Source organism: Ovis aries, chromosome 8 (genome assembly GCF_016772045.2).
Source record: "Ovis aries strain OAR_USU_Benz2616 breed Rambouillet chromosome 8, ARS-UI_Ramb_v3.0, whole genome shotgun sequence".
NCBI lineage: Eukaryota > Metazoa > Chordata > Mammalia > Artiodactyla > Bovidae > Ovis > Ovis aries.
This window is the reverse complement of record NC_056061.1, coordinates 12,576,624-12,592,170: the sequence shown is the minus strand read 5'-3', so window position 1 is coordinate 12,592,170 and position 15,547 is coordinate 12,576,624. Positions and strand designations below refer to the sequence as shown.

General features: G+C 39.6%; 1 protein-coding gene across 6 annotated transcripts in view; it reads left to right on the top strand.

Annotated features, from left to right (window-relative positions):
• Positions 1–2,551, top strand: part of NCOA7 (nuclear receptor coactivator 7) — a 158,069-nt gene extending 155,518 nt beyond the window's left edge. For all 6 annotated transcript variants that reach the window (XM_060419203.1, XM_042253206.2, XM_004011139.5 and 3 more), the window contains one exon: positions 374–2,551. In XM_060419203.1, coding sequence (XP_060275186.1) covers positions 374–509 — 136 coding nt within the window. In that variant the 3' untranslated portion in view covers positions 510–2,551. The remainder of the gene's footprint in view (positions 1–373) is intronic.
• The last annotated feature ends 12,996 nt before the right edge of the window (positions 2,552–15,547 follow it).

Here is a 15,547-nt window from a genome sequence, read left to right as displayed (position 1 = left end):
GGTTTTTGTTGTTGTTATTAATTTACTACTTGACCAGAGTGGGTCTGTTTCAATCCAGGTAACTGAAACTGTGGTGTCAGCTGCTCGTAGTTAGTCCATGTGTAGTTAGCCGATTATTTAGGACAGTGTGGTCTAACACACGACACTAAGAATTGAAGATAAAATGACTTATTTATGTGTCCAAATGAGGGACCACCTGAAAGACAGGTCATTTAAATGAAATAGAGGAAATGTTTTATAAGCAGTTTCGGGTTTTGACTATAGCATTACAGAAAGAAGTTGGGACAAGGGAGGACATTTCTGTGTGTGTACATTTCTGCGTGTACATAAAGTTGAGATGTTTTCACCATTTTGCCTTTTTAACCTTTTTTAGGGGACGATTTGGCTTATGGTTAGATGCCGACTTATACCATGGACGAAGCAACTCCTGCAGCACTTTTAATAATGATATTCTTTCCAAAAAGGAAGACTTCATAGTTCAAGACCTCGAGGTATGGACATTCGAGTGAAATTTAGACTGCCTTAAAATAGAACATTTAAAAAGACTGGGTTCAGTCAGCCCTGCTAAAGCTAGCTGGAAGACGAAGCCCCAGCCCAGACTGCCTCATCCCATCATAGTGCTTTCTTTCTGCCATCATCTCAGAGCGCAACTACATTGCAGAGAGATTCTGAAGGGTACATGTGGAAGGCAGACGATGAAGAAAGAATTTGAAGTTCAGATCGTTGAAAGACTTTATACTCTCACTTTCTTCAAACCCATAGAGTGAGGAGTCAGAATATTTATAGATGTGAGTTGAATGCAATTTTTATTTTTGGTAACTGTGAAAAAGAAAATACTGTAGAAGTATATACATTCCTTGTATATTTATCAACATAATTTTCATTACCAAAATGTACAGCATACTCGTTTGCCATTGAAAAGTTTAGTCTCATTTAGAAAAATTGAAAGTGCATAGCACTTAAAGGGAATATATGATTTTTTAAAACTGTTTTATTTATTATTTCTAGTATATTGTTTGAAATGTGTTGGCAATTTTTTTCTTTTAATGTGTCAAATCTTGAAGTAAACAAATGTATACATTTTGTGCTGTCTTGGCAACAAATCCATTTGATTTATATAGTTTTATATTAAATTTTTTTTGCCCTGATTGTTTAGGGTGATCTGTATATGTATGTGCTGCTTAATGTCCATATATATACACACACATATATACACACACATATATACACACATATATACACACACACACATATATGCACACACACAATTCTGAATTTTTAAAAACTCATTATCAATGTTTATTGATTTGACTGTTGTAGGCCATCTTTCCATTTTTGTCATTGAAAAGATACATTTTTAGTTATTTACTCTGAACATAATTGTGTAAAGAAGAATAAGCCATTTCTCACAGTCATAAATTGATATTTACAGTAATGTATACTTTTATGATCCTGGATTTAGAACCCTGCCTTTGAAAAGAAATGTTTTGCTTCTTATAAAATCTCATGTGTTAGTAACAGAAATTGTATTTTTATTAGATTTTTTTTGCATAATTTTCCCCAAGTTTTTACATTAACAGGCCTCTGTTTTAAATGAGACTGAATGTTTTAATTTCTGTATATTTTATATCAAATGAAAAGTGTCCATTATCCCAATTGTCTTGGTTTCTACACTCTTTTATTTGAAAAAAATTCAATGCCAAGAAATGCATTTATACCACAATCGGAAAAAAAAGTAAAAAGCAGTTTTTAAATATCAACTCACTTTCATATCATTAAACACTCTTTTATGAAAGTTAATAATAAAACCTTATTAAAATTTTAACAAATATTATTGTCAAACTTTTACAAAAGCCAAAGACTGCTAATGGAAAAAAATGTCAAGTAATAGCCAAAGCTGAGAAAGTTGTCTGTCATAAATTACATTTCCAGTGATCTTTGAAAGGAAAAATTAATAGAAAGTAGTAGTTTATAGATCTGCATTTAAAAAATGTAAACAGTGCTTAGAATGTTGGCTTTAAGCTGGCGGAATACTCCCTCTAGCTTATTCTCTTACTTTAGACTATTTATAAAAGAGAACAAACAAATTACCATGTGGCCTCCTGTCAGATCAACAATTATTTCACTCCACTCACATTCCATACAAGTTTCTTTGAATGCTATAAAATCTTAAACCTGTAGCCTGGGTGTACTTTCACCCAAGTTCTGTTATAAACTCTTTATTAACAACTTATTGGCAGTTGAACCTTATTAATCTGCTTGTTACATAATGTGCCTGTGTGAGATTCCAGGAATGTCTCAGTATGGTCACGTTTACCATTTATGCCATTTGCAACCATATGCTATTAACAAAATGGTCATTTTGCATATAGTTCACTCTTACCTAGTTTAGTCCATGATATTATACTTGTGAGAGCATATTCAGATGCTGTGTTCTCTATTTAAAACAGTATTGTCCAATCAGACATGTGTGGCCCTTCATTTATGGATACTGAGTGTATGTAATGCAGTGCTAGCCCAATATTTTCAATAAAGGAATTCATGCATTCAATGTGATTTTCTTTCCTGAGGATTCATTCAGCAAGTATTTATTGCATGCTGGAGCTTTTACTTGCGTGAGACGATGGTGAAATAACCAAGACTAAATAAGTAAGGTCCAGTGGTCATGTTTTTATTGCTACCTTGGAAATTCCCTCTTTGTTCCCCGTACCCACACTCCTATTCAGTTCCCGAAAACTGCTCCTTGTTACAGTTACTAGAGACAACTCCTGGCTCTGTTGCTAGTTTCTCTGTTCTTAATCCTAGTTGTTCTTTGAATAGTGACTTTCTTTTTAGTATCTCTCTCTTGACCTACTTCCTAACTTCCACGAGAGACACCTTACCCTCCGATCAATTTTCTTTAACATCCTGTCTCCTAGCCCCTGAAGATGAAGACCTCAGACAGTGTTCTTTCCTTCCCAGTTCCTCAGTTCATGAGGCAACCTCAAAAGACGTAGATGGGAGAGGGCAGCCAAATGTCTCACCACTGTCGAAAGTGACTTAGATACACCCTCATGTGACAAGCCACCAGGGAAATCCTGAACTCTTGTGAGAGGTATTATCAGCCTTCATTTGATTTCCCTTTCCTTAAATCCTTTTAAAGTTTTAGAGGCATATGAAACAGGACTAATAAAAGAAATACTTTCCTTTTGAGGAAGGCATTAAGAATCTCTTAAACCAGAAAAGAAAGCTGAGGTTCACTTTCTTAAGATGCCTAACCTATTTTATATAATCAGATAAAGAAAGGTAAGGAGGTCAGAAACCAAAGGAAGCTCCAGAAACTAAACAGCCATGCTCGCCCTTTGTGCAACTGTCAAAAGTACCTGTGCGCCCTGCCTCCTGCCCAGTCAGGTCACACACTCCTCATTCAGGGTAAGCCCCAACCTTTCCACATCCTCCTACCTACTCGCCTATGACCCATGTCCACAGTGATCTGCCAACAGAAGGCTATCTTTACGGAAAAAATTGGGCTTTACAGTCCACCCCAAATCTAAAATCATACTGCCTCCACCCTTCTATCAATCCTTCAGGTAACTAGTGGTTCAGAATAAAAACTAGATAGAATCTCCCTGGTGTGGCCAAGCAAGCATCCAAATGGTGATTTTTGGTAGACTATCTTTTGAGACCTATTTATTTTCTAGATCAGCGCTGTTGAACAGAACATTCTACTCCAATCGAACTGTTCCCTGAATTTGCATTGTCCTTTTTGGTAGCCACTACCATACTACTGTTGAACACTTGAAATGTGACTTGGATGACTGAGGAGTTGAATTTTTTAAATTTAATTTTTATTAATTTCATTTAATTAATCTTAAAGAATTTAAATTTAGCCACATATGGTTAGTGGCTGCCATGTTGAACAGCATAGCTCGGGATCAAGATTTGGCAAAACCAAATCATATGTTATCAGCAATGAACTCAGCCTGTTACTCCATCACCAGAAGGGAACCTTTAGTTCTAAGTACTTTGATTTGTCCCTGCCATTATGGATCTTCACAAAACTAGGTACCACCTGAAGTAATAGTATGTCTCATTGTTTAGGTGGTCTGCTAATAAAATAACCAGAAGGTTCACTTCCCTGAGAGTCTTTTCACACTGAAAACCTAGATCTGTTTAGGATAAATGATGCTCATCTTTGAGGAAAAAAATAATTTTAAAAAACCTTTTCCAGTGCCCAGACCTTGTCTTAAATAAATTTCCACCTTGGCCATCTGTATGTGTTTTGTTCCTATCCTGGATATTCTGGTGCCCATGGCAGTCCTATAGGATGACATAGCTCTTACCAGGCACCCATCCACAATGCACAATGAACCACAGGAAGGAAAAAACGTTTATTTCTTATATAGAGTTGTGCATCCAGTTTCAGAATCCTCAAGGAACAATGAACCACCCAAAATGCCTCAAACAGTTTTGCTCAATGACTGGTCTTCCTTATTGAGCTTGCCGGCTGGGATGCCCAATGGCTGCACGCACACCCAGAGAACCTGCTGCCTGTGGAGAAAGCTTTCAACATCAACCTGTTAGAATGAAGGGCAATCAAAAAGCATAAGAAAAGGGATGATTAGATCAACTTAGTGTCCTATTTACCCATCAACAAGAACCCATCATTTCATCAACCAATCCACTTTTAGGGTTACAAAAAGTAGCCTTGATAGAGCTTAACACAAGTCTGAGATTATACTGAAGAAAATGATAAACAAGAAACACCTACAAGGAACATTCACATTCAACAAACTTGGATGATAAGGCAGCCCTTTTCATGTCTCTCCAGCTAAAAAAGTCGTCCTTACCTTGACATACGTTGAAAACATTGGAATTCAGCCGATCAATTCAGCCTTTAATCTCCACAGCAGTCCTTCTTGGTTCAACAGTCTCTACCGGCTAATGGATCAGCCACATTTTACCTAACAGCTGACTGAGATCAACCCTTTCGTCTTTGAAGATGCCAATTAACAGTAAGAATATTTCTACAAAGATACGCTGTGTTGAGGTATTGTGTTGACCTTGAGAGCTGCTAAAAGGTCCTGTTATTACTCCATGCCCAGCAGGGCTTAGTCTTGTTCTCCTACAGCGTTTGTTTCTCTCTTAGATCCTGCTGCTGCTGCTGCTGCTAAGTCACTTCAGTCGTGTCCGACTCTGTGTGACCCCATAGAGGGCAGCCCACCAGGCTCTGCCTTCCCTGGGATTCTCCAGGCAAGAACACTGGAGTGGGTTGCCATTTCCTTCTCCAATGCAGGAAAGTGAAAAGTGAAAGTTAAGTTGCTTCAGTCGTGTCCGACTCTGTGCGACCCTAGAGGGCAGCCCACCAGGCTTCGCCGTCCCTGGGATTCTCCAGGCAAGAGCACTGGAGTGGGTTGCCATTTCCTTCTCCAATGCAGGAAGTGAAAAGTGAAAGTTAAGTCGCTCAGTTGTGTCCGACTCTTCACAACCCCATGGACTGCAGCCTACCAGGCTCCTCCGTCCATGGGATTTCCCAGGCAAGAGTACTTTAAGGTCCCACAAAGGGTCAGAAATGTGGGTAGGTTGGACCTGGGGTGTCCCAAGGAGAGCTGGGGGCTATGCATGACATAAGTTCCTTTCAGCAGATCATACAACCAGATTACCTGGCAAGAACTCAAAGCTTCTAAAGACTTCCAAAGGCAACAAAAGCGTGGATTAAGGCATGGCTTCTCTAGACCCAGTTTGGGTTTGAATCTTAGTTCTAGAGCTTACTAGCACTGTGACCCTGGTTAAGTATTTTAACCTCTATGTGCTTCCTGATCCCCACTATGGGGATAATAACCACCACCTCATGATTGTATCATGATGAGAGCACTTAAAATAGTGTCTGACATAAAGCAAGCACAGCTAAGGGTTCGATAAATAAATGTAGAAATGCTTCCCTCGAATGGAGGAATCAACTAATAACGTGAGAGCTGCACAGGAAAGTTCCTCTTCTAAGGCAGCAACGTACTTAGTAATGAACCCTACTTTCAGATACTGCAATGGTTCCCATTTGCTATTTAGAATTTTTAACCTGAGGTTTTGTTTCTCCCTTTAATTATAAAAGTAAAACACATTCGTGGTAACGTTTTCAAACAGGACAGAGAGAATTCAGTAAAAGGCAAACATTTCCTTCCTATATCCCCAGAAGTAACCACCACAGAAATTCCTTGTGTTTCCTTCCGGAGCATGTCTATGCATATATCTTTGTTTGTATCTTCTTTTTTTAAACAGAACCATACTATGCACACTGTTCTTTGCCTTTTTAATTTAACAATATACTATGAACAGCATTTTTTAATCAGTACATGTAGACTTACCTCATTATACATTGCATGGGTCTGTCATTGTTTTAACGGCTATTCACTAATGAACTTTTTTTTGGTTCTTACAAATAATTCTTAGTGAACATCCACACATATAGAACTTTGTGCGATATGAATCTGTGTATCTGTAAGATCATTTTTGCTTCTCAGGTGGGTCAGTGGTAAAGGATTCACCTGCCAATGCAGGAGACATGGTTTCAATCCCTGAGTCTGGAAGATCCCCTGGAGAAGAAAATGGCAACCCATTCCAGTATCCTTGCCTGGAAAACCCCATGGACAGAGGAACCTGGTGGGCTACAGTCCTTGGGGTCACATATATTGCCCAGATTTATGTCTTTTTTCCTAAATAAGCTAAGTCTTTTATCCATTTTTCTACTGAGTTACTCACCACCTTATGTATTTGTAAGATTTCTTTAGTATATTCACAATGCTAGCCCTTTGTCATATACATAAATGACAAAACATAGCAAATATTTTTGCTCAGTTTATACTTTTGAAATACATGCATTTTTAATACATAAGAAGTTAATTACAATTTATTTATAATCATATTCATCATTCATTTCTGACATAATTCTGGACCACAGTTTTTTAGATTAAGTCAAATTTATTCAGTATGATTTGCACTCACTTAAACATCTCCCCAAAGAATGTACTGACCCATCCTTAGTTTAAAATGCATCCTCTTGCTTATTCTATGATTAATTATACCTCCTTCCATATTTCAGAACATTTATAAATAACCTCCTCCAAGATCAGTTTCACTTTGCACTGGCCTGTAATCATCCTGTTAAAACATGTCAACATTTTCAGGAACCGTCTTGGGACAAGATCTGAATATCCATCTAAAGTACCATCTTCCAGCTAGAGCCAAGCAAGACGATGGACAACTTCTGTCTAAATCTCCAAACTCTGTCACAGTGCCTTATGGAGAAACAAATGATTTATTAACAATAATAATATGAAAAGGAGAATGAAGAGGACAGGTAACATTTATTTATCATGAATCTCAACATCCTTTTATATTCATTTATCATATTTGATTCTCAAATTGAATATAGTATAATCATAGTATATATATATAAAATATAGTGTGTGTGTGTATATATAGTATATATAGTATTATCTGTTTTAGAGATGAGTAAACTGATTCTTCAGGAGGTTACATAACTTGCCAGAAATCACAGAGTTCATCAGAGTTAAAGCCAGGATACATTTAGTTATAACTGACCCCAGAGCTAAGCTCTTAACCACAAAAGTATGCTGACCATTGTCCAGTCTCTACATCTCTACCACAAGGTTACCCACACTCTGCTTAATGTTACCCACACTCTACTTAACCATCTCAGGCGCCAAGATAACAGGATTTCACTCTGGAAAGAAAGCTCCTTCATGGCTGGGAGGTTGTCTGTAGCTAACAAGGTCTTATGCATCCCTATAGTCCCAGGGCTTGTCCGGGTGCCATGCTTGGCAGTGTGCATGGCCCCTAGGAGGCATTCGATAAATGCCTGTCAAGGCTGACTGAACAAAGCGCATAACTAAAGTAAATGAACAACAGAGAATTTGAATTTGCCCAATGCTGTACAGCTAAGTAGTAGAACTTGAGATTAAAATACAGGTTTTGGATTCCTGGCTCTCCTCCCCTTCCTGCTATATAGTGCTTAGTCACAGGTTTACAAGTGTCATTCTTAAGATTGTGATGCAAGAAGAAATGACCTTCCTCTAGCTGCTCAAGTTCTATCCTTTGGGTCTTAGGAGTGTCATGTAAAGTCTAGGGTGGAGGGCAGGGTGGTGTGTGAATGCTTTCTGGGAATAAAATTCCTTCATTTTCAGACCTCTTAGTTACTGTCATTCTGAAAAGTATAGACTAAAGGGAAGTTCAAGGCTTCAGGGCTTTAGGGTGTGGACAGTGAGTCACACTCTGCTTCCAAGTGAGGAATCTAGAAAATAGTTCAGAAGACCATTTAAGTAAAAATTCAACTATCCAGTGAGTTTGCACTTTGGTGATAGGGTTAGGGGAAGAGTGCAAAGGCATATGATAAACTGGGTTCTTCACTCCTAACTCTAGGGGTTGATTTTGGAAGAAAGATTAGTCAGGGGAAAAAAAAAAAATCAAGGACATGTTACGTGGAGCATTTCTCATAAAATAATAACCTAAGAAAGTCAGACATGACTGAGCGACTTCACTTTCAATTTTCCCTTTCATGCAGTGGAGAAGGAAATGGCGACCCACTCCAGTGTTCTTGCCTGGAGAATCCCAGGGACGGGGGAGCCTGGTGGGCTGCCGTCTCTGGGGTCGCACAGAGTCGGACACAACTGAGGCGACTTAGCAGCAGCAGCAGCAGGAAAGTACATGGTATGGTAAGCACGAAGTAAATGTTAGCTAGATCCTGGAAACTTCCCTTTGTCAGCAAGCTATTTAAACTCTCTGTGCCATCAGTTCCTCACTTGTCAAATGAGAGCAATGTTGGAAGAATCAAGTGGATCGATAAATGTAAAATGTCATTATACTATTTACTTGTTAGAGATGTGGTTTTTTCTTTTCATCATTGTTTCTAAGATTCTGCCATGTTGTTATTGCTTTTGTATTTCATTTCTGTGTGTGTTTAATACTCTTTGGTGTGAATGTACCACTGTATCACTATTTAATCCATTCTATCAGTGGATAGAGTTGCTGGCAGTTTTGTCTGATTCTGAAAATTGTCCTGAGGCCCACAGGAAAGAGGTTCATGGGGGTGGAATGGCTAGTCTATGGAGTAAGTATTTGGCTTTACAAGATAATCTCTCAATGTTTCACAAAGTGACTGTACAATTTATATGCCTATTTCAATATTCTGTCCAACACCTGACATTGTTAAATTTCTTAGTTTTTGCCAATTTCAGGAATGTGCAATGTTATTTCATTGTAGTTCCAACTTGCATTTTCCTGACTATTAATGAGGATATGCATCTTTTAACATATTCCTTAGCCATTTATGTTTTCTCCTTTGTGAGATGTCTATTCATGTCAATGCCTGTTTCTTCTAGTCTGTCTTCTGGGAAGTAGTCACCTGAAATCCTTGCTGTTATTGCCCTAAGAATAAAAGAAATTAGCCAGTCTGTTAATCCCATCTACCTTTGATGAGGAGGACAGTTAACATGATGATATCAGAGGTCCTTGGGCTTCCCAGGTGATAAAGGATCTGCCTGTCAATGCAGGAGACACGGTTTGATCCCTGGGTCAGGAATATGCCCTGGAGGAGGAAATGGCAACCCACTCCAGTATTCTTGCCTGGGAAATCCTATGAACAGAGGAGCCTGGTGGGCTATAGTTCATGGGGATGCAAAGAGTCAGACATGACTGAGCACAAACACATATCTCAGAGATCCTCAGGCCCTACAAGGGTATTTTCTCAAGTGTCTCCTTTCAGTGGGCAATATCTAGGGAGAGGGGTGGAAAGGGGGGATGTTTATCGATTTGTGTTTTGCTTTGCAGATTTGGGCATATATTGGGACTTATTAATTTGATTATGTGATTGTTTTAAGCAGCAGCATCAAGCAGTTTATTTGTAATAACAGTAAAGATTTTCGAGCACTTATGTGTAAGGCATAACACTATTCTAAGCACTTCACATAACATTATCTCAATTAATCTGCATAATAACTTGTGATGGTCCTAAGTACTCTATTGTTATTTCCCAACTGAGGAACTGAAAGCCCTGAAAAAATTAATGATTTGTCTAAGATAGAATTACTACTAAATGATAGAAATTGAGGAAGTCTGACTCCCTAGCTTGTGCCTTTAACCACTGAGATAACCACAGGCGATACCAAGTTAGTTGGCAGTACAGCAAAAATAGAGGGAGGGCATGGTAGGTGCCCAGAAGCAATTCTGGGATATGATGGGCTTTGGGAGTTTATGCTGGGAAAGGAGAGACGTGAAGGTGGGAATCCAACAGAAAGCGTTGAAGAAAGATCAAGAACAGAAATCCCTAAGAAGTCAGGAGAGAGTGAAAGTTGCTAGGACGGGTGCTTTCAGAGTTGTGAAGAGTCATTAAAGCTTAGGTTTTTCAGAGCATCTGGAAGATGTCAGGCTGGGATTTTGCCACGGGAATGAGTTGTGTTAAAGAGGAGTGGAAGCACACGCAGTCCCTTTGTGTGCCTGAGCAGCTTTGAGTCACGGGTGCTGGGTTTGTCTGAGATAACGTGGGAGTTTGGCAGCGTGTGTGGGCCAGGTGCTGAAGCTCTGTGTTTATCTAAGGGAGTGACCAAGAAGCTGGAGCACGATGTGACTGCGCTTCGTGCTACAACATGACACTCAGAAGGGTGCAGAGGGTGGGGAGGTGCACACAGGTAGGAATGGGATCACCTGGACTGGCAGTTAGAAGCTAGAGAATGCCAACATTGCTTCCAGATTGCTTCAGCATGTTGGAAGGGGGGCAGAAAAAGCAGTCTTTGTTTGTCAGGGCTCAAGGGGAGTGATGTCCTTAGGGGAATGCCAGGTTTCAGTCAAGGCAAAAAGGTGAAGGTATGGTTCTGTGAGGAAGCTGTTGATATAGATTGGGGTGCTTACAAAGAAATTATGGCTATTAGAGTGGAAAAAGATTCAAAGAGGCCAGAGGTGGAAAAAAGGAGAAAAGGAAGCATAAGACAGTTTGGGTATGAGTAAAGACAAAAAAAAATTTAATAAGAAAAAGAATGAATGGCAAAGATGAGATTAATTGGCCTTGAGATTATGAAAAAATACAGGTGTGATTTGGCAAGAAAACTGACGTTAACTTCAAGATGATGGGAGTGTGCCGATTTACGTGGTAGCTGTTTTCTGTTGATTTGAGGAAGAAAAGAAGTACCTCTGGTCCTGGTTCTACTAAAAGGTCTGAAAGATGGGTCCCTCTATTATCTGCCACCTAAGTGATCCTGAGTAGGCTGATTCATCTTCCTCTGTCCCATTTTCTCCATTTCCACAATAGAAGTAATAATATTGTCTTCTCTGATTTGTCAAGAGTATCAAATTAATTTGCATATGTGAAATAAGTGAAAAAGTGAGAGTGTTAGTTGCTCAGCTCTGTCCAACTCTTTGAGACCCCAATGGACTGTAGCCCACCACACTCCTCTGTCCATGGAATTCTCCAGGCAAGAATACTGAAGTCGGTAGCCATTCCCTTCTCCAGCGGATCTTCCCAACCCAGGGACTGAACCCAAGTCTCCCGTGTTGCAGGCGTGAAAGTGCCTTAGAAAGCTGCAAAGTGCCAGAAAAGGTAATGGAGTGCTACTTCGGTGTTAGTCACATCAGACTTTGCTTATTCTGCACTCTCTATCAGAAATGCAAAGTCTAACTGTAATGTGGTTTCTGATAAAAGTAGAAGTTACTTTCAGTGCTTTGAAGACATGGCTTTCAGGAAAGGATTATGGCAAAAAGCAGAAGTGTCTGCATTATATTCTGTAGACAAGTAAACAAAATATCAGTGAAGGAATGGGAAAGTTGCTATAAGGAGATGGGATTTTTTTTTCTTTTATCATCCTATCCATTACAATCAATTTACCAAGTTTCCACTTCAGAACAACAGATCAGGACTTCCCTTAAAGTCCTTCAGCAGAGCTCAAACAGTCACAAGTTAGGATCCTGGGCCATGTGCCAATATTTGCTCAAAGAGAGGTCTAAATAAGGCAGTTTAATAATCAGAAACCGGAAAGTTCTCTCCTTTCCCACACACAAGCACTTCTTCCTCCCCTCTTTTGCCTATTAGACATTTCACTCACTCCAACAGTTGGAGGCCAGCATCATGCAATACTTAGTACCAAGTAGTGGCCACTTTAGCCTTAAGTATTTCCTTTTATGGGCATACCAGGAGGCTCAGTGGTAAAGAATCCGCCTGCCAATGCAGGAGATACGGGTTCAATCCCTGGGTCAGGAAGATCCCATGGAGAAGGAAATGGCAACTCACTCCAGTATTCTTGCCTGGAAAATCCCATGGACAGAGAAGCCTGACGGGCTACAGTCCATGGGGTAGCAAAGAGTCAGACATGACTTTGCACCTACACATACACTTACTTTTACACTGGCTTTCTTAGGGAGGGGGAAGTGTGCCCATGCTTATATTTTATCTCCAGAATGATCTAAAATTTTTGAGACTGGTGAAGTAGTAAAAAGTTGTTCCTATTTACTCAATATAAGCCATAGAAGGTTTTTGTATTTATATTCAGGAAATTTCTATTTAGGATGTGGAAAAGGGGTGTCTACTGTTGAGATGATATTTTATGAGATGAAGACAAACTCACCAACACACTTTCTATATCCTCACTGTAGAATGGACTCAGCATTGCGCTGTATCAGACATATGGCTGTAGTAGCTCCATTGTCTGTCTCTGCCGGAAACACCAAAAAATCTGCCTGAAAAATGCCTTGTGATTTTTGACACCATGGCTGAACAACTTAAAAAGTGTATGGAATGAGATTATTTATGAAACAGAGAATGATGAAATGAAGTTTATCAGGAATCCTGAATTTTAAGTCTGTCAAAATGTTTTCCTTATGACAAAAATACTATATTTTCATTGTTGAAGATGTAAAATATATAGCTAAACCATCGAGTCATAATTTATCCATCCAGAGATCACAGTGCAAATATATTTGGTATATATTCTTTCAGGCAGACTGCTTGGATTTGGGTCTCAGCTCTGTCACTGACTAATGTGATGGCATTAGGCTGCAGGAGATCACCAAGGGAGTGAGTACAGTTAAGGGAAGACTTACATGTTAAATATGTACAGCTTTTTATATGTGAGAGGGAGGGAATGAGAGAGAGAAGGAGGGAGGTAGAGAGAGAAAAGAACCTAGGACCAAAGCCCATTGGTGATGAGAGAGGTGTGGGAAGAAGAGGAAGACGCCAAGGAGACTTGAGAAGAAACAACCAACCCAGAAGGAGGAAAGCTGAGGAAGTGTCGTGTCCTGGAAACAAGAGAAGAAGTTCATTAAGAGGAAGATGATAATCAACTTTGGCTGAAAAGATGACCACTGACCCATTAGGTTTGGTGACATGGAGGTCATTGGTCCTCTCGGCAGAATAGTTTGGATGGGATGATGGCCGTGAAAGCCTGAGGGGAGACAGTGTGAGAGGAGGGGCGGGGAAGGATTGGGAAGAGCAAGGTCAACTCTTGAGGGGGCGTTTGGCTGCAAAGGAGAGCAGAGAAAGGGATCAGCAAGTGACAGGGAAGGCATGAACAAATGACGGCTTGTTCTATTGTGATATGATGGTGAAAGTGAAAGTGGAGTCGCTCAGTCATGTCCGACTCTTTGTGACCCCATGGACTGTAGTCTACCACACTCCTCCGTCCATGGATTTTCCAGGCAAGGGTACTGGAGTGGGTTGCCATTTCCTTCTCCAATGATGTTCAAAGTTGGCTCTTAATAAATGCTTGCTACTGATAACAGTAATGTGACTTACTCCATATTGTATATTATTTTTGATATCAGTTATTTTATTTCATTTTATTTTATTTTTAAAAAAATTTTTTTATTTTTTTTATTTTTTAAATTTTAATATCTTTAATTCTTACATGCGTTCCCAAACATGAACCCCCCTCCCACCTCCCTCCCCATAACATCTCTCTGGGTCATCCCCATGCACCAGCCCCAAGCATGCTGCATCCTGCGTCAGACATAGACTGGCGATTCGATTCTTACATGATAGTATACATGTTAGAATGCCATTCTCCCAAATCATCCCACCCTCTCCCTCTCCCTCTGAGTCCAAAAGTCCGCTATACACATCTGTGTCTCTTTCCCTGTCTTGCATACAGGGTCGTCATTGCCATCAGTTATTTTTTAAATTAAATTCTAGTTAATTTTACAATGTATTAGTTTCAGGTATACAGCAAAGTATACAGAGAGAGAGAGAGAAAAACTTAGCCCATGTCTTCACAGATGACAAGTTGCACAGCTGTCCAATTCCAGAGCCTGCTCTGAAGCAGAGCTGCTACTGCCCCAAATGGTGTCCTTTCGAAATTAGAAAAGAGCACTCCATTTTGCAAATAAAATGTAAAGTTTGCTTACTGTCACACAACTCAAATTGCTGTTTCCCAGGGCAGCTATCCAGAACACCAGCTGGTATCCGCTCTGCCGGGACACACACAGTGCCTATATTTGTGCCTGCTCCCACACCAGGACACATACTCTAGAAAATTTTCAAAGACTTTGTTCTGCTCCTCCCACTTCTATGGCAGGGAACTATATCAAGTCCAAGGTTTGGAAACAGAAAGCAACTTTTTGAAAATACCAGGTAAGTGAGCGAAGCGATTGTAGGTATCACTAGGGATATAACCAGGACAGCTGCCACTCCGCCTATGTTCACACCAGCTCTATTCACAACAGCCAAGGCATGGAAATAACCTAAACGTTCATCTATAAATGAATGGATAAAGAAGACATGGTACATATATACAGTGGAATACTACTCAGCCGTGAAAAGAGTGAAACAATGCCATTTGCAGCAATGTGGATGCAACTAGAGATCATCATACTCGGTGAAGTAGTTCAGAAAGAGAAAGACAAACACCATATATCACAAAGAAGTTATCCACAAAGCAGAAACAGACTGACAGATGCAGAGAACACACCAGTGGCTGCCAAGCCAGGGCGCTCCGGATCGGCAGATCAGGATTAGCAGGGGCAAACTATTACATATTGAATGGATAAACAACTAGGCCCCACTGTAGAGCACAGGAAGCTCTATGCAATATTCTGTGAAAAAGCATAATGGGAAAGAATATGGAAAGGAATGTGTGTATGTGTGTATATATGTGTGTATATATGTGTATATATAAGTAACTGAATCACTGTGCAGTACATCAGAAATTAACACAACATTGTACATCAACTGTACTTCAATAATGTAAATGTAAAAAAACCAAAAATGTTTCATTTCAGGAAGATTCATAGAAAGGGTTTTCTGACCAATACAGGTTTCTGGTAACTTTCGTATCATTCTACTGAACTGAGTAAACTTGATGGCTCTAGAAAGCTGTTAATGACATAGGACTGAGTAAACTGATGGGTGTGGTTATAATTCTTTTGTTTTGTCTGAGATATTATTAGCTTATTATTCTGTGTTCACCATATATAAGAAAACCCTTCCCTTAAAGCTAATTTTGATTTACAGCAGTTTGGTAAATTACAATGCTAAGTAGAATTGAAGCATTTATATTTTCTCTCTACCTGATCC